General features: G+C 34.7%; 1 protein-coding gene across 2 annotated transcripts in view; it reads right to left on the bottom strand.

Annotated features, from left to right (window-relative positions):
- LOC132546939 (endothelin-converting enzyme 1-like) overlaps positions 1-23934 on the bottom strand; it is a 63165-nt gene that overhangs the window by 24348 nt on the left and 14883 nt on the right. For both annotated transcript variants that reach the window (XM_060210668.1, XM_060210666.1), the window contains exon 2: positions 5083-5134. In XM_060210668.1, coding sequence (XP_060066651.1) covers positions 5083-5134 — 52 coding nt within the window. The remainder of the gene's footprint in view (positions 1-5082; positions 5135-23934) is intronic.

Below are 23934 nucleotides of genomic sequence, written 5' to 3'. Positions count from 1 at the left end.
ACCAACAATTGCAAGGATGTACTTCCGGTTCTATAATCATATGGCAAAATCAATTTTAAAAAACAAAAAATAAGAAAGCATAACAAGACATGAACTTTAAGCTATCAATATACTCGAAATCATAACGTTTTTGTGGTTTAATAAAATCTAGGTCGAATGTCAAACACACATCACCGATTCTAAATCCATATTATCATGTGAGGTGTAAGATCATACGCATTGACCTAATGTGATGAAGCTTACAAATGTTAATGTTATTTAGAAAATTTGGTAACATACTATTATACATACATGTTGGAGTCATCGTCAAACGTTGATATTAAGGAGGTGAATAACATTTGTACACAAATTAACATTTTCATAATTACCTGCGCACAGGTGTCTAGGAGGTCATTGTCGACATCAGTCTGGATTGAGAAGGCGGTAGACTCCATTTTGTGTTTGCCAATACCATCTAGACAACATCTGACACATTCTAGCCTACAGCAAATCTACATTTCTTTCGAATTAATTTTTCCTGAAAGTATCGTGGAAACCAGGGCGAAATCAAGCGTTCCCGAGACAATGATTGACAGTTGTAAGAGGATTTGACGTTTTAGCAAAATGGCGCCAATTTAAGTGGATTCGAAGAGGAGGAATATAGGCCCTCGTCTGGTAAGATGGGAAAGATTCCTGTAGGCTTATTTTCCAGCCGTAACAATTTGATGGTAATACACTTCAATAATAGTTGCTATTTATTACATAATTAGCTACCTTTGTTTTCGGTAAGACATCAATATCGATTTTATACTACGATAACAATGCTTTAACAATGGCACTGACGACCTGATTTAGTATAGACTACAGTGATTTATACAACATATTTAATACATTAGGCTTACATAAGATTTATGTATATATAAAAGTTTTGTATACTGTAAAAACACCTTAAAATATTCATTTTCTGAAGTGAATAATGCAAATACGAAATAGAAAAAGCCAGAAAGACAACCATATTAGTTAGGGAATCACGTCACACATTTGATTATAAACTTTTTACAAAAAAATTTATTTCTTTTATTTTTTATCTGCATTCGACATCGCATCATTAAACGTGATTACATTGGTTTTTTTCTGGCATGTCAGCGTAACATTTCCAGCAGCCATATTATACAATGATGGTGTTAATGAGGCGACCAGTGTGTTGTCAATAGCAATCAATATCGTCAGGAGCCATAGAGATACATAATAACACTCACAGCAAGACTATAGACAAATACAGTAACACTCCTAGTATAGTATGGCCACATATACATAGTAACACTCACAGCAATTCAAGACTATAGACAAATACAGTGTAACACTCCTAGTAGAGTACGGCCATAGAGATACATAGTAACACTCAAAGCAATCCAAGACAAATACAGTGTAACACTCCTAGTATTATAGTACGGCCATAGATATACATAGTAACACTCACAGCAATCCAAGACTATAGACAAATACAGTGTAACACTCCTAGTATAGTACGGCCACAAAGATACATAGTAACACTCACAGCAATCCAAGACAAATACAGTGTAACACTCCTAGTTTAGTACGGCCACAGAGATACATAGTAACACTCACAGCAATCCAAGACAAATACAGTAACAGTCCTAGTATAGTACGGCCACAAAGATACATAGTAACACTCACAGCAATCCAAGACTATAGACAAATACAGTGTAACACTCCGAGTATAGTACGGCCACAGATACATGGTAACACTCACAGCAATCCAAGACTATAGACAAATACAGTGTAACACTCCTTGTATAGTACGGCCATAGAGATACATAGTAACACTCAAAGCAATCCAAGACTATAGACAAATACAGTAGCAGTCCTAGTATAGTACGGCCACAAAGATACATAGTAACACTCACTGTAAAACTGATAAGAACTCACGGAAATCTCAGGGTAACACATGTAGCAATTCTTAACCGGAAAGTTAAGGATAAAGATGCAATGTCACGTTACCCGTAAGTTTTTACAAATTATGCTATGAACGCTTTGGATAATTGTTCTTTCATCAAATGAAATACAGCGTTTTCCACTAGTTTTACAAGATACGTACCTTGTTCACTTTTCGCCTAAATGGCATTCTGACATATCAATAAAGGTTGTGTGAACAATATAGGAAACTTGTTTTAAGGAGAAAAACGACGTATGTGTTGCATGGCTTGCCATTATCTGCAGTTCTGCACAAATGGTGCCAACATTCTACGCCATTGTTGTACCCGCCACCGACACAATGTATTAAATCAAAATTAAATTCTTGATTTGATTAACAATTACTATTTTGTCGTGAAGTCGAGCTTAAACAATGTTGGATGTTGCCCTCATTTTCCCAGAAGGGTATCAACTCTCCATCACAGCTGTCAGCACTGATTGATCAGCACCGTGCAGATAGCATTAAATCATCAAAGCTTCCGCTGGCTTCTCTTTTCATTACAGACTATACCATGGGTGCGTCACAAACGAGAACAGATTTCATATCCTTATATATAATTGGAAGAAATGTATTATACATGTCATCGGTAAATATATAGGGCAGGTGAAGTCGGCGATAATAAATGGGCTGGCTGTAGATAGCCGTGATCTTATTGACTGTTTAAGAATGGCGATGAACGCAGATGATGGCATACGAATTTACAGCATATACAGATCTATAAAATAACGTACATCTCTGAGTCTGGTATTATATAGGTAGAATGGAAATCGGAGAAAAATGTACAGCCCTGTAAAATTTCTTTCCCAGAATATGAATGGATATGTTTTGGAGAGTATAATAGAATCAATGTTGGACTGGAAAGGAAGGGAATGTATACACTGGGTTACTCATTCATATGGAATATCCATGGAACTTATAGCACTCTTAAAGCACGACTTGGATTCTTCATCGACGCCATTCATGCTTTACAAGCTAAGTGGAAAATAAACTCCACAACTCGGATTGATTTTTCCTTACTTTCATACTGTTTTACCTCATTGGATTTACTTACATATCACTCTACATACAAACAACGCTTCTGATCAGCAATATATACATAAATCATTATCAAAAAAATAATAACAAAAGATGACGGACAAAACTAAACATAAACTCAAATTCAATACAACGACGGCAAAAATTAACGAAAGCATCATTACAAAAGAAGTGATCGATTATATACTCGTTGTAACACTTTAAAGCGCTAAGGATGCTTGTTTATGCATGGCAGAAAATATGCAGTAATCGAAAATTCATAGCCTCTCGAAGGATCAATATACAATGGAGGTATATTTACACACAATTTACTGAATACCATCATCAGTACGGGACATACAAAGTGATATACAATTAAAACAATATATAGCTCCGAAAAATAGTGATCTGAGAGAAAATGGAGGTTTTATCGCAAATGAACTGATTAAAATGACGTTTAAATTCCAGTAACGTTAAGGAAATCGCCTGACATGTGTTATTAACACTCGCTAATCCTCGCGCACGCTTTCTCAATTTTCAGGTAGCAGTAATGCAAGAAGGCGATGTGCTAATCGAGTCGGACGACAGGGGGCGGTGTATTGATTTCTTCCGGTAATCGAGTTGGACGACAGGGGGCGTGTTATTGATCCCTTCCGGCGCAGTTAAGAACAATCTTCATAAAATTGGTGTTAATGAATCACTAGGCCTACTGCAGAGTAGTGTTCTCACTGCACAAATACTATCTCAGTATTGTGGTACAGAAGTGCTTACTAATTAAGATTAAAAACGTTATGCTTATAGTGTTACTGAAACAGGATCCATCAGGCAAGAGTAGCGAATATCTGTTTAGGTTCAACCAATATGACCTCAGATCTTTTAAAATAATCATTATACAGAGTTAGGAGTAATAGCAATAAGAAGTCATCATATCTAACCCAGTTATATTTACATATAATTAACATAACTTTAAAAATGCTCATAAAATCTTAATTTATGTAATAGAATTTGAAAAAAAGATGGCGATGTCTTTTTATAAATGTAAATAACCATTATTGTGTATTTAATATCACTGTGTAATATACTTAAATTTATTTACTATCACTGTGTAATGTACCTAAATGTATCTACTATCATTATGTAATATACCTAAATGAATTTACTATCACTGTGTAATGTACCTAATTGAATTTACTATCACTGTGTAATGTACCTAAATGTATTTACTATCACTGTGTAATGTACCTAAATGTATCTACTATCATTATGTAATATACCTAAATGAATTTACTATCACTGTGTAATGTACCTAATTGAATTTACTATCACTGTGTAATGTACCTAAATGAATTTACTATCACTGTGTAATGTACCTAAATGTATTTAATATCACTGTGTAATATACCTAAATGTATTTACTATCATTATGTAATATACCTAAATGTATCTACTATCATTATGTAATATACCTAATTGAATTTACTATCACTGTGTAATGTACCCAAATGTATTTACTATCACTGTGTAATGTACCTAAATGTATTTAATATCACTGTGTAATATACCTAAATGTATTTACTATCACTGTGTAATGTACCCAAATGTATTTACTATCACTGTGTAATGTACCCAAATATATTTACTATCACTGTGTAATGTACCTAAATGTATTTACTATCACTGTGTAATGTACCCAAATGTATTTACTATCACTGTGTAATGTACCTAAATGTATTTACTATCACTGTGTAATGTACCTAAATGTATTTACTATCATTATGTAACATACCTAAATATTTTGCTTGTTACGTCGTTGTCCATCTATCCTTGTAACAGAGTATTTGACGAACTTTGGACAGTAAACGAGGATACTAGAACAGGGATAATTAGGCAAGGTGAATATTTATGTAATACTGTTTGGAAGTCTCTTCTATTACGATGTACATGGTTCTGATAAATTCTGCGCATGTTGATTCTAAAGACAAGGGGATACTTTACATGTTTACCATTAAATCTTTGTGTGTGAAGACAAAAGGAGAGTTGCTAGAGTATAAAGATATCTCACCATGAAAGATTTATTAGAACCATTAACTTACCTTGATGTCGTTGCCATTGAGCAATTCGTTGGATTCTGTGGGGTTGATTTGTCTGAAACACACAACAATAAAAAATTATTATACTTTTTGTGATGAGATGTAGTCTAATTGTTTACGTCAAAGTGGTCCACTTAAAGTTATAACCTCTTACAAAAGTGCTTTACTATGCTTTATTTCAACTCCACACAACATCAAGGTATCAGTTCAGACATCCAGACATCATCAGATTTAATCGCAACATTGAATGTATTTTATCGTCCAATACTTAAAACAAACGCACGTCACTAATGAAAGTAAAACTAACGTAAAAAGGAAACTCAACGTTTAAAGTCATAACACAAGGTCAAATATCAAATTGAATTGTCATGGTTACTTTTGTTTCACAGACGGTTTGAATTTCAATGATGTACTGATGAATGTAGTTACATTGTACATAAATATTTTCAATAATTGATGCAGGTAGTTACATTGTACACAAATAATTTCAGTGATGAATTAGTGCAGGTAGTTACATTGTACGTAAATAATTTCGATGATAAATTGATGCAGGAAGTTGCATTGTACGTTAATAATTTCAATGATAGACTGGTGAATGTAGTTACATTGTAAATAATTTGAAAACCCATATAATCATCCCATGTTATGTGACAGAGTTAAGCTGACATAAGATAGTACAATCCTGTGTGCTGTATGCTGTCAGACCTGTAGGTCTGTGTCTGTATCAAACTGTAAACATGCCTGTATAAAGACACCACAATTAAACGCTTACAAGCGCTGCAAGGGTTCATCAAAGAATCACGCGATGCACGTGTTATGTATAGACGATATCTACTGATCTGACGAAACCAACAGTAACAACCCGTCTATGTCACATTAACTAGAATGTGTTCAAAGATATAGACTCCATGTCTGTAGGTTTGAAATTAATTAATATACAAAAACGTTTAAACTTAAAACATCTAAGGGAAACGCTTGTGAGGTTCCCGAAAGCTACAAAAGTATGGGCACACTTTAGATTAAATCCCAGAATGAATATTTTGATATATTTTATATTTGACGCTGTAGTATATTTTGATGAAGTGTTGACACTGTGGTGTAGTATGTCCTGTTACCTCTGTGATTTACCTCGTTACGTGCGATTTGGTGGTATTGTGTGATTGTACCCGTTGGCACTGTAGTGTACTAATACTAGTTCAGTGGTATTTTGTATTGAGTGTTTTACTAGAATTTTTAAGCTACGCCCCCTCCCCACACACCTTGGTTTTCCGCCCCCTTTCTACACACCTTGGTTTTACGCCCCCTCCCCACACACCTTGGTTTTACGCCCCCTCCCCACACACCTTGGTTTTACGCCCCCTCCCCACACACCTTGGTTTTACGCCCCCTCCCCACACACCTTGGTTTTACGCCCCCTCCCCACACACCTTGGTTTTACGCACCCTCCCCACACACCTTGGTTTTACATTACATTATACAGATTTTGTAGAGCGCATATATATGACAACAGAGCTTAACAACAACTGTGAGTACTAGGAATGTTATAAGCGTTGGCGACATAACTGGACAGAAAACAGAAAATGTCATCACTCATTTGTATCAAGCTGCTTGCTCTCTGTCAACGTCAGTCTAATGAAGCTCAATGAGACAAGCAGATTTCAGAAACTCTATAACCAAAAATACCACCATGATATAGTAAAATGTTTACCTGGTCGCCATGTCCAATGTTTAAGATATCGTACATCCGTTTACACATATACTGCACAGTTTTAAGGTGTAGCACTTAGTAATGCTGTACAGTTCACTTTTTCTTAAAGGGAAAGTTTCACGCCTAACAAACTATGGGCTTTTTCATTATACTTTTTCATTAACTCTTAACGAGAAAATATTCCACATATCAAGGTCGTCGAACAGTATTCTAATTACTTCATCTGAAATTAGTTTTTAATCAAATGAATATATAAATGAGTATATAAAAGCGAAAACAAAGTGAAAACCAGTTTTAATGCAAGACAAATCGAAAAAAGACGTGTCAAAACGCCAGGGTCACATGACAGCTCACCAATAGATAAAAAAATGACCTTCACCAACACAAAGAAACAATTACCCTCATTATCTCACAAGGATAGTTAAACCACACGGTGAACGTATAATAACAAATATGTCATAACACCCTACTAGAACAAGTAGAAAATATCAATATGAAATCCTCATTCAAACGCGAGATTTGATTAAAAAAGAGAAAAAAACAGACACACTTGCAGAAGGGCAAGAAATTATTAAATCGCTTCAAACAAAAAGTAGAATTCCTTCATACAATTACAATGTTTCAGAAAATATCGTGTTTTAACGGACCTTGTTGCCTTAACACGCATTCCATTATCACGAGGGGACGTTTTACTCTGTGACTCACTGAGGTAAATACTGTCTGATACACATAGGACACCAACACAGGCGAGGACATCAATCAGTCTCTCATTCGAAATGAGTAACTCGCGATAAATTACAATCAACAGAAATCACTTAACTTTTAAGTCAGTCTCAAGTTAACAGCACATCTGGGTAGGTGTTGATGGCCGTATTGAGGTAGTGCAGAGGTGAAGCAAAACTTTCCATATCCAAACATTTAATTTGAAAATTCAATGGAAAATATCTCATATAATGTAAACTACTGTAATAATTGAGATCAGGCATGTAAAGCTGATGATAATTGATGGGATTGTTAAGTGTAAAATGGTTTCTTTCTGCATATAATGGAGTGCTTGGAATGTAGCCAACATGGTAGGGGAGATAACTGGCACTATATTACTAAGAAACCATGAAATAGCTAGATGTTTGAGAAGAGTGCAGTCTACCCAAAATACGTTAAAAAATTGAAAAATGGGTACGAGTCAAATAAATATACCGCTAAACAGTACATTGCATTTTACTCGGTTCGATATATCTTTTTATCTACAAGTTGAAGATTTTCTTCCGCAAAAATTGAATCCTTTTTGGTAGAATGTCTACACTGCGTTAAATAAAAGGTCAACCTTTCACATGAACATATAACATTTGATTCAAGTACCCACATATTGTATACAATACTCGTGACTTGGCTCATCATTCTTCCTTAATAACGACTGAAGTGGTTGTACATTGTACGGTATCTGCTGATGGTACAGGTATGCACGACTACAGAATCAATAGCTTTCAGTAAGAGTTTCACGTATCAGCACTTTAGATCAAAGAAAAAAATCTTTATCCGTTTAGACATTTTAATACACATGTATTCTGTCTTATTTTAGAAGGTATTCGTTAGTTTTAAGCTAGATAAAGCGTTAATAACAGTAAGTGGCCAGGAGGAGACAAATCACAAAACCAGCTTTTATAGATATAAGGTTATAGTAATGTGTCAATAACAGGCCATTTTATTCTTTTGATGAACGTGTGGTGTTCTACCTTTTTATTTTAACCGTTTAACTCAAACCTACAACGAAATGAAAACAACCTTCCACTATGCTGTACGACAACGTAATGGTCCTGTTATGAATTATCCATTTTTAGATAGGGATATTCTTGCCTTGTGTCTGCCATTTTGAGATTAAATTGACACTCTGTTGAAATGTTCTTATCTTCCTGTTGTTTCTATGACGACGTCTGAGTAAGTGTTGTAGATCAGTTAATCAATGCAATATCAAATATCATAATTTGTGTAAGGTATGCGTAATATAAACGGAATGTTTTTAAACCCACTACACTATACCAATAAGGCATTAAACAGAAATGGGTTTTTTTTCAGATCGAGATAAAGCAGAGCCAAATAATGAATACAGCCACATCATCGGCTTTAAACTTCGAACTTTTCGATGTTCCATCGAAAAGTTCGAAGTTTAAAGCCAATCACTAAATTTATCAATGAGACCATGTGTGCTGGAAGAGTAAACGTCTCCTATTTCATCAACAACATCACCAGGAAATTCCTGTTCAAATGGTACACGTTCATGTGATGTTAACAAAGTTAAAACTACGTTTAATATAAACCTGCACTGGACATTCTTTTTGAATAATCAGACATAAGAAAACACGAAATCTATTGAATAACTTGGCTAGGGCACTCCCCATCTAAATTTGGTCATAACAGTCGATCATTGGATTTTCCCAGGTGCTATCAGTGATGAGTCCTAGAAGGACGAATCTAATTCATTGATTGTTTCTACTGTATTTTATTCTAACTAAATTCACTCGTGTGTGTTTGTACGGCCATGTTTATAGATATATTCCCGCTGGGACTACGTCCCTTACAACTTCTGCGTAACTGTGCCTAAGTGAAATGTATTATAATACGGTACAATAAATAGGGACTTAGTTTAGTTTCTGGCATTACTTTTAACCTTATATATTTAATTTAAATATTCTAATTCATTTTTATGATTGTGTTCACATGTTGATATTTCCATGTTGTTTTTCTAATAAAGTTTACCAGATGGCATCAAGTGACTTCAATAACGATCTGTAGATAAATAGAGTTATATCACACCAGCCTTTGCAGGGAATCGAAATTCCGAACAACGTTGTCAGTATCCGGTGTACCCTTTAAGTCTGTTTATACAGTGATATCAGGTACAGGAATCGATTTTTTTGTACTGTTATATTCTACAATGTGTAACGATGGTGCGCGATTAGATCATCATAACTACATTGTGTAAACAGTTGAAGTGATCTGAGGTAGAACCTTATCTGCTGTTGAAGATGTAAAGAGTTGTATTGTAAACCCAATAAAGAGCGCATGCGCTAAGGATGTGAAAAATATATCATAATTAACGGTGTTGATGTATGAGATAATCAGGTTGTCTCACGGTTTCAGTTTATTTTTGTTCTATAACTACTATAAAAGTTGCACATATCAGGGTTGAATTCGGTTTACTGGCAGTTACAATGATGATCGATTTTCCCTAAATATCTGTGGCAGAATTTCCTAGTAACTCCCGTAATTTGTAGCGGTACGGTTAGATAGGGGATGACCTTATCATTAAGTATTCCCACTTTAGGTCTTTTGATTTACGACAAAACTTAGGTACGTGTAGCGTTAATGATCAATAGATTCATAATTGACATTTAAATATTTATAAAACGCTAGAATAGTAACAAATTCCTTCCTTAGCTATTCCTAGGAAGAAAACAACGATACACACAGTAGCTAACGAAAAACCATCGTTTCACATTAATTTAACCGAATGGTGAACAAAAGACTCATTAACAAATACAATATTTCAGTATAAATTTAGAATCTGATACAGTAGAGCCAAATAATTCATTTAGTTGTTTCGTCTTTCTCTTGCCTTCAGTGATGCTAAGAGCCCAAAATTTGAAAAGAATGTACAAAAGTGAATAGCAGCGTTTATTACAGTAGGGCCACAAACTAAACAACATCATACAGCTGTTTTGACCTTCTTGGACTCGTATTGGTGCAAGGGACTAAACGTGTTGGAACTTCATGGAGAGGTGAACTATCCCACGTTCCAATAAATTTGAAGATTTTCGAAAACATGTATAGGAAAATATGCACAGGCATCATTCAACTACATCACAACGTCACAACAGAAATATATTCTGAAACTAGTTTTGTATAAAATACTTATTGATTAGTTGACTCAATTTATTGTAATATCGCATTCATTATTCATCAATTATTTACATCAATACAATAACAATATATTTCTTTCATGAAATAATTTCAGAGAATATTCATTATCCTTCTCAAGGCCTCAATAAAATACTTATCAATTGATGGATTATTTAATATGCATGAAGATTCCTGCTATATCGATTAAATACGTCTTAAACAAATAGGTTCCGTTAATTTTGTATTCTATAGGGGAACATAACGATGGCAATATACATCTATGTCTGATAAACAAGAGCTCACGACTTATAAACCAATGCATTTTTAGATACTCGGCTTCCTCGGTTTAAGGATGTAGACCTACGCCGCCTATCGTTGACCAGGCAATACATAGAGTAAGTGCTGACAAACAGTGTAAAACATACGAGTGACAATGAAAAAACGGATAAAAATAAACAGAAATTATCACTTTATTGAGTTATTAATCGGTGGTTATTTGGTATAATGTAGGTTCGTGGATAAAAATGGGGCTTTTCGGCATAATTTCCGGTCGGTTTTTTTTTAATTGTCTCCAATCTTCAATTCTGGCATGAAAATATCAACGTGTAGTGGCAGGCTGTGAATCTCACATGTGTTCCAGGAGGATAAACGTCTTAAACAAAAATGTTCATTTAAGAGAGGTGACGTGAAATCAATTTACAAAAGTATACACATTAATGTTAAACTGATCTAGTCAAGACTACATGACAATTTACAATACCAGTAACGAAAGATTTCAATGAAAATGAAAACCTAATCTTAAAAGCTGGTGTTTGGAGTGAAGAAGTGCTTGCCACAATGATTGCTAACCCATTGTTTTATTTAAAACATCCTCGTACTGGCGCTTTTTTAATTTTAATTATACAATTAAAAAAATCAGAGACATGTGAAGGTAATTCCTTTGGTTCTGACATTTTTATCAATGATACTACGCTACAATGACAGTAAAATATCTATTGGAGTATATCAAACACATTGGTCGGTAGTACAGCTGTATCGGTATAATGACGGACCACATCAAAAAGTAATGTGCTTGTAAATTAGGCTGAAGACAGATATAATTGTCCGTTGTCATGGAGTAGGGTTTACGTGTCATCCTGTATCCATCTGATCTTGATGTGAAGAGCTCCAGTATCAAATATCGTTACAGCATGCACGAGTGTGCCGGTACCAGCTGTGTATTCGACAGTAAAAATGTCACGTATACCACAAGGGACATGTATATTGAAAGTATAGAAGTGTTTCCGATGTTTTAAGATCTTAGTATAAATTTGGCTCAACACTAGGATATATGATCGATCTACTTTAACATATATCCACACAATCACACATCAATAAAACCTCGAGCGTTTCAATCACGTGACTAAAATTATTTCATTGCAACCACCTTCTAACACATACACTACGAATCATGTGGTTGAAACCTGGGAAGTAAAAGTAATGATAAAACAGTATACATAGTAAACAACGGCACTACAGAAACATCCAATTGACAGAGACAATATCAAATAAGTAAAGAAAACACAGCTAGTGAAATATAGTGTGACATATCGATGACTTCACTGTCGAGTTGATGAGGAACCGACCGACGTTTTTCGTCTCTACTATGATCCTATGTACACTAAGGTAGAAAAAGGTATACAATGTGCCTATGCTCTGTTTAACATCTATTACAAACCGCCATATTTGAGGGGGCTGATTATAATGGTATTCGTAGTAAACTCTGCAACGTACAATCGACGAAATAGATCAGAGAGGACAAGCATGTTAGTTGTCAATAGACATCTAAACATAATACAATAAGCATGATCAATTGAGTTCACTACACAGAGGAAGGCGAAATTAGTTTAACAAAATTCTACGTCACAATGGCACTTGTGTGAGATTTTATTGATAATATAACTCGGATTTATCTAAAGAAAACAATAAACTAACACTCAAATCAATTTCCCTCCAAAACTTTTGACGCGGACTGTGCTTTGTATTCACTACCGAGATAACAATGTGACGTCATCAAGACATTAATTATTCATGACGTCAACATGATTTATGATATCAACATGTCAGTTATACAACATAAACTGAAATTCAACATCAACACAATCACTTAAAGACAACAAGAAAATAATAACACGTCAACATAATTATAATACAAACTCAAGTTCGTTAAAGCTAGAGAAAAGAATAATTTACGCGGAAACTCCTGAAACAGATTATTTCTTAGTGAGATCTCTAATGACGACCGTAGAACTTCCAGATATCTTTTACATTACCCAACATCTTCTGAAACCTTGTGTTATGGCTTTGTGTGTCAGTTGACGACAACTTCCATGAAAATCATGAAAATGAGAACAGGCCTTTGGATATCGAATCAACAGTACCACGTGAACACTGTAGATTGAGTATGTAGGAATGTTGCTGCCCAGAAATTGAAAGATAACAATAAGGCTTATCACTCAGCTTAATTAGTTTCGTAAAAAGGAAAGATCGACGAGAGCGGATGATGTAGAAGAATCTGTCTTGACATTGATTTCAAATTCAGGTGGGTATATAGACTGGCATGTAAACTTTTCTTGTTATCTAAAGACAAGACGTCATCAATATATCTGAAAATGAAATTGAATGACTTTGCAAAGTCTTTGTGACTTGTTATGAGTCATAAATGTATCTTATATAAATCCATGTTTTGCACAAATATCCTTATTGTCATAATATGGATTTTAGAAAAAAAAATATTCAAACACAAAATAGTTCATAGCTGCAAGTATTCCTGCTATATTGCTTCGATAAGATGTTTGGAATGCTTAAAAAGAGCTAGGCTAGTATGGAGAATGCTTGACAAAATACTAGCAAGGTCTACCAGAGGTACAGTCTATGTAATATGTTATACAATGAAGTACCTCCCGTTAGATAAAACACGGATATTTCCCGACCCCTATCCTACAGGTATCAATCATGAGAGGTCCTCTGCACGCCTACCCCGACACTATAGCTTTAAAAGACACAAACATATCCATCTACCTAGCACAATAACAAAAATCGATTCGTGGAGAGAGAAAAAGCGGAACAGTTCAGATTTGTTTCAGTTTATAGACGAAATAATTAATTCCCAAGCTAGCGAAAATTTCAATGAACTTTATATTTGCGATTGTTATCGACCGCGCTGGGGGTATAAATTAAATTTCGAGCTTCTGCCCTACAATACACAAGTGTAATCCATTCAGACGGATTGTCGTTGAAGCTGCAAAGCAAAAAAAGCAATGCAGATGATGTATCGCGAATTTCCTGTTAAACAGGAAGTCGATTAATTAATTCATCTTGACAACATATTTCTTTCGTTGCCGTGAGATATCACTGCATTATATTCCGCACTTCGGCCGCTCTCACACACTAGTATTCGCTACGTTATAACTGTACAAGTTCTTCGCCAATATTCACCAACTTTTAACGACTAGCCTATTACACATGTCCATAGAGAACATCAGCAGATCACTTTTGCCATGTTTTATACACATTGCTGTGTGTGAACATTCTTTCAAATAAATTAGATGGAAGTGAAAGACCGAAAAAAGGAAAATCAAGATCCAGAAGGGTATATTGACAAGTACCATTGTTACAATAACTAGCCATATAGTGTATAAAATAACAAGGGAAATTCAATTACTATCAACAAAAATTATAATGTAGTTCAGTCTACCAAAACCGTCATAACAATATCACTATATTCACAATCATGGGAATATTAATTACCCTATCAATGACATTGGCCGTGATAAAATTCCTGTATGCCGAGTTCTTTTAAGAAAATCGTTTATAAAATCCGCACTGACACGGGTGATTGGCCACACCAACACAAAACATAAGGTAAATAAGATAAATATACAAAAGTATTTATATATACAGTAGTTGAAATGATTTGAAGAGTAGAAATGTGTACATACTGGATTAAGTTGTTTCACTCGTGTGATTTACAAACTGTTTGCTATAATCGTCTCACAACCGTTATTTCCTTAACGCCTTATGTTCCATAGACAGACGGTTGATACATTACTGCCGAAAGTTGAAACACCACTGACTAAACATCACCATACCGTAGTAGAGTTTTAACACTCTATCAAATGAGAATACACTCTTTGTAATAAGTTTGATTTTAACTGAAGATAAATCAAAGACCGTTTGCGAACACACATATAATCATTATATAATGACTAAAAACAAGATTGATACCTCATCGACAGGAGTGTACATATTTACACTTAATTATCATCACGTTAAACATTACTTTATCGTCCAATAGACATAAACCCAGTGCATACTGGATTCTCGATTAGTCAAGCCAAAGTTAAAGTATTCCAACAGATCAACTTATAACGGTCACCTTTTCACCGGTATGTGACATTTAAATGGAATCTAGAATTGAGGTCAATGTAAAGTATAATGCCGATAATACATACGTATGTTAGTGAGACTAATAAATGGATAATTACATTCGTGTCAAACACAAATATAAACACCGTAGACATTCTGCGGTATGGGTTTGGTCTAGAAAACATGTTAATATCGAGTCTATGTCAGATACACACACCATGTGGCAACTTTTTACACCATCTCTTCCTTTCAAGCCACTTACATATCTACCAACATCCCAGTTTATCTACATTTTTGCTTTTATCTGGTGGTATATATCATTTAAAGAATTGTATTATTATTGTTGATACCTAGAACTCAGCCTTGTTAGTCCCCTCCTGTCTTAGGTTGGTCCACCAATGTCTACCGCATCGTTCATGTTTCCCTTTAGTTTTCGATAATTGTGCATATTTGAACAATTTCATGGAATTTATTGTACAATTTGCAACATTTTTTCTCGTCTGTCGTTTAATAGGATTTGTCTGAGGATAATACATTATACTCTGTTATGGCCACCACTTACTCTCCACAACCAAGTCTGTCATTATCCAACAATCACAACAGCTTATCCTATCTCATCAAGGCCTCCTTGTACCATCGAACTTTATCTCGACCATTTCAGCATTTACGATCCAAGATAACATTCAAATATATCAATGTCTATATATGAAATCTAATGAAAATGACATTGAGGCGCATATCTTACTGAATCTGTAGTGAATCTCCAACGTGACCACCACTATCTCCATCCATCGTGTTGCATTGGAAACGACTGGTGACCGTTCATCGATGTCATTGTTGGCTGATCTCAGATTCTTATCAAATTACCGCTGTCTCGTCACAATCCGGATGTATGTGTCATCCGTGAAAAGTCTTACATTAACCATTCAGCACATGTTTCCGGTTGCTGTGTCAATTTCACTAATGATGAATTACTTAGTGTTACAAACGTCTATCAGATTCAAAATCATACAAAATGTAGCGTGACGCTTGAAATACTGAAAAGGTGATTTAGAACAAAATATTCTGTTCGGGTGAAATATAGAGATATTTTATCGTTTTCTGTGTTTATCACTTCGGGAACAGAATACTGTGATGAAGGGATGCAAACCACGCGTGTTCGATACATTGGTGTTGTCGTCTAAACACCGTCCAGAATATTCTACTTCAGTCGACCGACCGTTTAATGAGCATGAAGCTCTTGTCTGTCAATGATTTCCTTGTTTGGATAACTGGCAAAATATAGAGGAAAGGTAAATTAAAAGATAACAAATCTTAAAGCTGTAAACATATATTCGATCATGTGTTGATAACAAACCCGTTTTCTATTGACACACAGACAGATTAATAAGCCTTAATCAAACTCCAGAACACCATTAACCTTGTCTGGTAAGATACGGCATGTATTGGTGCGGCAATGTAATGATAGAACACGTCTCGTGGCTTTTACAACACTAGGACCGATGTAAGTCAATCGACAAAACGATAAGATTTCTAGATTCCAAGTAATAAGTTGGAGATTTGGATCGTGAAAAGCGTTCCGACAGACCTTTGTCATGGCGTGTCCCTCTCCTGTCTGTTTGTTTTGTTTTTTCATCCGAGGCAGTCTAAATAAATAAATGGATCTAGTAGAACAAGTAATAAAGACATTATCAAGGCCTTTCAACTTTCTACTTTGTAATACTTCGATGATTTGATGTCTGTCAATAACATGGTTTTTGTATCGTGTAGATCGAAATAACCTTCTAAAACTACAAATATAGAACGACCCAGCAAGTAACATCTAATTTTAAACATTTCATCAATTCGAATATTTTACTATATTTGGACTACAGTATATAAAACACATCTACATTACTGTAGCAGTTGGCTTTTTAAACAGTATCCATGGAACTATCAAAAACGTAAAACAGTAAAAATGAATTATAGGATAAAAACAATATCTATTTTGACATTTATTCTGAACATTTGAAATTTTATTTGGTTGTCCTGTATGTTTCTACACTATAGTCGCTTACCATCACTGACGAGTCCTAGAAGGAAACAGCTGTATGATGCAGTTTTATTCATTATTTGGCCCCATTGTGTCTTACTCTGAATTTGAATTAAATTATGCTATGTATCTGTGTGTCTTTTGCACTTTAAATTCATTACCAATATCAATGAATCTATCAGCGGTAAATGAGATAGGAATAATAGAGAATACCTAGAACAAAAGGAACGCTGACGGCGTTCTGTAGGAATACCCTGTTCCATCACAACGTCAGGCGTTCTGTAGGATTTAAACAATTACCTACAAGCTTTTTAACATCAAAAAAGAATATGATAGCTTTAAAATAGTCATTGCATGTCAGTCAAGATTGCTTTGCACAAACAAATGTTTGTGTACGTGATTTACACGATTACCTTGAAGCCTTTGGTTGGGAAATTATCTATCTCCTCTACAAAGACAAACTCATTCCTTGATTAAAAATCACAGTGGTTGGAAATGAAAGACAAAACAGACCCATCCAAAACTTGAAATAGATTTTGGCCTTTAGTTTTTTTCCGAGAGCAATATTCTAAGCTTAGAAGTCTTTTAAAGAAGATATAATTTACTATAAAACCAATTATTGCGCCGAGTTAACCCGCAGCTGTTTACAAAGAAGCAATATGTTAGAATATGTAAGAGATATTGGCCATAAGATCATACTGGCCAACAATCCTTGTTAGACAAAGGTTTGTTTAAAAGAAACCTTAAGCACAATCGATCACAACAATCTGATATCAAATTTATAGGAGTTGTTGATGTATAAACTGTATGCGTTTATGTGGGTTCCAATCTCCATCGAAACAAGCCGATTTTATCTGATATTTCTCAACAAAGATGTAAAAATGTACATATCTGATAACTCCGTATGAAAAGTAAAGAAAATAATAATTTACAATTCAATACAAGTGAGTTGAATGAGAAGGATTTAGGAATTTAAATCAATATTCGATGAAATGACAAGTCCTCCAGTTGTCAGTTCTGTACGTTAATGAGCAGAATTTAATTGGAGGTCATATCATTACACCTTAACTGATATGGTCAACAAAATACACTTGAGTGCAGAACAAGTCAATTCAACTTGGGAATATCTCTTCTTTTGTGGTAGAAGCATGCAAAAGCATGTCCTACTAACGCGTGGTTGTTATAAATAGTATATATTCCACTAACACTTTTGAAAAACAACCAATTTGAGCGTAATCTCTATATATATGATTCGATATGATCAACACGCGTGTTAATGCTTTTAAGTATAACCTAGTTTACCCAATATATTGGTTGAGTATGGAAACATAACCATAGACATTTCCTGAATGTATCGTGTCATCATCCTGTTTACAGTGCGGTAGATTCCATTTATACTTACATATGACAACACGTGACCAATCAGAGTTTCCCCCGATCTTATTTATAGACAAGATCAAGACCGACGTTTTAGTGTGTAAGTAGAGAATAATAGCATCTAATAGTGTCCATTTACGGAGGCAGGCTCATTTCCGACAATTTTACGGATCTATGTCAAATGTCAAAGACATTTTCGGCTTTCTTTACTAACATTGATTAGCCGGATTTGTCTGAAGCAGTTCTGACATTTACCACGTACAGGGAAAAGAAGGGTTTGTTAAAGAGAACGGCGCGAAAGTTTACGACGAGATAATAATCGTACCTGTATAATTGGTCATTAGAATGACTATCGTTACCAGCAATAGAAACCCATCATCGTCGCATTAAGCTGCCATTTACACGATACTCTGTTATCAGTAATTCAGTCATATCGATAATATTCTCTGATCACATTTATCACATGTTGAAACATTTATAATCCAAACAATTTCTGATCTGTTTGGAAACACTCTTGGTGATATCGATTGTTTTCAAAATTAATTAGAAATATTCCGTCTGAAACAAAATCAGATGACAAATGCTTAAACTCCATGATTTCCTTACCGGCAGCAAATAAATGAACAGACATAAAACAGATTACCTGCAGTATGTGAGATTATTGATAACTTCTAGTTAATTTCTAGTTAGTGGAAATATCACAATCATCAATTTCAATCAATTTGCATAAACAGAATGTAATCGAAAACGGTAGAAATATTTCAGAAGACTTATTGTGTTCCTGCACGAAAATGACATTACAACGACGTGTTGTCCTATGGTATCGAAATACATTAATGCTGAAATAATACACAGTCATTGCTGACGTCATAATCAGGTACTTCTGACGTAATAACCCGGTACTACTGACTAACTGACGTTTAAATGGTGACGTCATGTATGTATAAAGGATACCATTTAAATCGATACAACAGTCCTGAGTTACTGCCACAGGCTATTTCATAAGATCATCCTTCATCGATTACGTTTGTGATGCAAGTCCTGCAATGTTACGGAGGAAGTAAGCAAAAGAATATTTGTTAAATCAGTGGAGGCATATATATGTGTGGCTTGTGTAGAACAGAAGTAAGATTTAGATTGCAATGCTTTTTCCTCTACAACTCAGGGGACATTCAGTTCTTTCTATATGACCCTTTATTTAGCAGATGGAAGCTCCTTTTTACATTACAGGACGCTTCCTGAAGATCATAATTATATATTCATATACAGTTTGTATAATGTCCTCCTCTACGGCAACAACTATATGACAGTCACATTCATTAGCGTTAAATGGTTCATAGTTCTCTATACTTTCCGGAAATCTCATAAAAAAATTGTTTTCATAGCAAGTTATTATCATGCCCTATATATCTGACATACTCCCTCGTTTGGAGCATCGCTATCTCCCTTGAACATCGTCGTAGTTCTATACATTTAAAACAGTCTCCCTCCTCCAGAGCATCGTCGTCCTCCCTATACATTTCCTATGTCCATAGAATCTAATTTATTGCATAATCGAATCAATCAGCATGATAACGCTGCATGTTTAATCAAGGGAATTGTGTCAATAATGGTGAAATGGAAACATGCGCAAACATCTGCGCAGTGTTATCATTTCTTCACAAGCTTTGACAAGACCCAGACAAACAAACATTTGGAAGAATTGATTAGAAAAAAATGCCAACATATTGTATTTACACCAGCAGCAGGATAATAATTGCCTGCACTTAGTGACAGGTACTTTTAAATGTAAATGTAAATTTGTACAATTGAAAACAATATCGACAACATATTTCATTGAAGTGCTTCATTGATTTCACTGTAGTTTACAGCCAACCAAGAAGTTATTGAATTAAATAGATTTTTTTATACAAGGCCGAAGTAGAAAGCAGATTTCTAAAAAATTATTACACGATTATTACGTTGAACCAGTCTTATAGATCATTTGTGAACCTGACGGCCTTTCATACTGCAACATACAGGAAATGAAACGACGGGAGATAACTCTAATATAATATAAGTCGAAAGCATGACATGTTGGAGAATATCACAACTTCCCTATTGATGGATTTTTATTTCTATCATTATGAGAAATAGAAAATAAATTTAACAATAGTGTAAAATCCTCATTGTCCATGATGGTCTAAAAACATGTCCGTTGTAGTTTTAAAACATATCAATTTCTTTATGCAGCCGTTACTAACCTAATAACAAACCACATGTCTAATGAGATACTTGAGCTTATCTCAATACTTCATTTAAAGCTGTAATAGAACAAAAGTGTAATTCCACAAAACGACAAACTTTCATCTTTTAAATAATTTCAAATTTCACTTCTAAATGAATCACTCATTTCAAAACTTCTCTCTGGCCGAATCACATCATAGTAAAAATATTGTAAGATGTAATTGAATCTATTAAGCAGCAAAGCTTGAACGACGACGCCGTGAGGATTTTAAAAATCTTCCAGACACCGTGGTGATTCCAAAGGCCCCAATCCCCGTAATTTTCTTCTAAAAGGCGAGATAACAATATAACCCAATCTTATGTTCTGAGGAATGTTTTTTTTCTGCAAATTTGTTGTTAGATTGAATCGAACTTTACTTTCGTCAATCGTTCAAATAATTTTACCAGAGAATGTAGGCATTGACAGCCAATTCATTAAACTAACTCGCCCCTTAAATCAATGAATCTGTACCACATATGGAGACATCCTGATGTCACTTTTTAAACAAGTCTCAGATATTACTCTCCCTGAAACCTTGCCCAGCGAATCAAATTCAAATGATATAGTTTATACTATTCATGGACACTTAAAGTGACCTTTCACCAATAATGATGTAATGAGACAGGACCATAATGCTTTCCGTTCTCTACGCGTTTTAATTGAGGTGTAAATAGGTATTGATTTCAAATATTGATGAAGTTTCTGTTATAAACCTAATAAGGCTCCTGCTCTAGAATGAATGTTAATCAAACGGAGAAAACGACGGAGGGGAACACATCGCTGATACAGCATACGACTCAAACTTGTGTCCTAGAAAAACTTATTCTTGATTTATCAGCTCAGTTTAATTTATAGTGAATATGATTACTCCGAAAAACAAAACAGGTTAAAGTATACAGCTATGGGGTAAACACAATTGTAATTTACCTATACTTGCACAAAAATATGCAAACTGGGCAAAAACTACGGAAAATAATTAGTATTTTCACGATAATATTATTTCTATGTTACTGACAGTAGCAACTTAATTATCTGAATAAATCGTGACTAAATCAGATGATTTATCTACATGCGGACATTGTACAAGGTTTACTTGCTGAAACATTTGTTAATAAATTCCAATTCATGTGTCCTTTGTCCGTCAAGACCGCCATTTCGTTTAAAATGTTATACCAGCTCTGGAGCGAATGCGCGTTTGAAAGAGACAGTATAACAAAGCTTCTAAACCACACGGAAGTTGCTCCAGAATATTTTCGGCTAGCTTTTCCTTTAGTAGCAAGCTTCTAACGAATCATTTTCAGGTTAGCTGCTTATGTACTGTGGCGACAACCGTCTATAAATTTATGATACCGTAGCTTCATAGTTTTAAACAAGGAACTGGGTTATGGCTCAGCTGGGATACTTTTTATCTATCTATTGTTTTATGTTTCATTTTCATCAACTTTTTTTACCTCAAGTGTAATACCAAATAATTTACGGTACCAAACAGTTACCCAGCACACTTATTCCCTACGGTAAATCATGTGTCACCGCACTCCTTGGGCAACCTTAGGATCTTTTAAAGAAAAAGATCGTCATTTCTTAGACAGAGCTGCATTCTTATACATTAATAAGTAAATACATATTACTCGTTAATTTGTAGCAAGAATAACAAAAATACGTAAAAGCGAAACATGACACATACTTGTTATTACTGAGTGTATACAAACGGAACAATACAAAATAGCAATGTATTAGGAACCCGTCGGACACCAATCAACAGGTAGTTATTAACATATTGTCACCGGTAAATATCGGTGTGACATATGTGATCCGTGAAGTTTGTACAGATAGTGTGTTATGATTTCCGAGGTGGATCTCTCGGTGGAGGTCTACTTATAGATAATCCCATTGTATTAGTGTTATCTGATGATACACGTGTTAAGTGGCTCTTTGTTAACGACCGTTTATAAATCAGATGTTAGTAGAGGCTAGCGGAGTAGAGGACGTGTGGACAGACCGTATTTGTCATCTTTGGAAGATCACGTCTTCAGGTCAGACTGATAGTGTAATACCTTCAAGGGAACTTGTGTTGTATCAATACTTGGCTTTTATTTTCTAACCAGCATCGGATACCATTTTACCCGCGACATGTACGTGGAATTATCTTGAAATTATTCAATATTGTAAATTATGGTATGAAAATAATTAAATTTTGGGGCGAGTGCACGTCCCTATCTAGCTTTTGACATTTCTTTTTCACAATTTGATTGTCCTCAGAAGTTTCCTTAGCATCAAATACGAGTTTGCGAATAACGAAACAGTTTCAAGACGAAATAATCACTATTTGACTACACTGTATCTGATTCTAAATTTGAATTGAAATGTTTTATTCCTTTGTTTGTCTTTGACATAACTATATATAGTAAACAACAACTGATAGGCCAATGCTACCAAATGGTGTCATGTAGCAGTGATGACAGAAGCCACACCTGCCATGTAAAACTGGGAAATAATGGCATGGTCTCAAATGAGCACAAGTATAAAACAAAAGGAACTAACAGGCAGACTAACGAACATAAAAAACAACCTTTTCCAACAGTGATGCTGTCCAACCAAAATTATGTAATTGTGTTCATTGGGAAACATCACAAAATGTTGTCAGAATTTTCATCCAACTTCTACATATCCACGTTTTTATTGAGTCGTTATCAACTTATTAAACGAAATAAATAAATAAAACAAATTTAATCTTCATCGAAGAGAAATAAATTTTCTCGGGGATGTTAAAGTAATACACTCTCCCTATCCATTTCAATTAACTTGCGATATTCTTTTTCACACATTTGAAATCCGAAATTAGCATGTGTAGATTGTTTTGTAGACCAGCTCATCAAAAGAGTAGAAAATACAAACTAATGATTGAAAGAATTCAGATGATACAAACGAGAGCAATCTATCAATTGTTGAAAATTACATTTAAATGATTTGTTTACTTAGAATTCCGTCCTGAAATCAAATAAAGTGCTGTGCACAGTATAACAGAAAATACGACCCCGGTGGGGACGAGATCCGGATCAGATAAACCTATCAATTACCATTTCTGTATAAATACCTGATGGATGATATAGAAGTCGTGTTACTAAACTATGGGAGCATTTGATCACGGGCATAGAACTCATCTTGTCA

The sequence above is a fragment of the Ylistrum balloti genome, unplaced genomic scaffold, assembly GCF_031769215.1.
Source record: "Ylistrum balloti isolate Yb309-2 unplaced genomic scaffold, AGI_CSIRO_Ybal_v1 Utg369922, whole genome shotgun sequence".
Classification (NCBI taxonomy): domain Eukaryota; kingdom Metazoa; phylum Mollusca; class Bivalvia; order Pectinida; family Pectinidae; genus Ylistrum; species Ylistrum balloti.
This window is presented reverse-complemented; position numbering and strand designations above follow the sequence as displayed.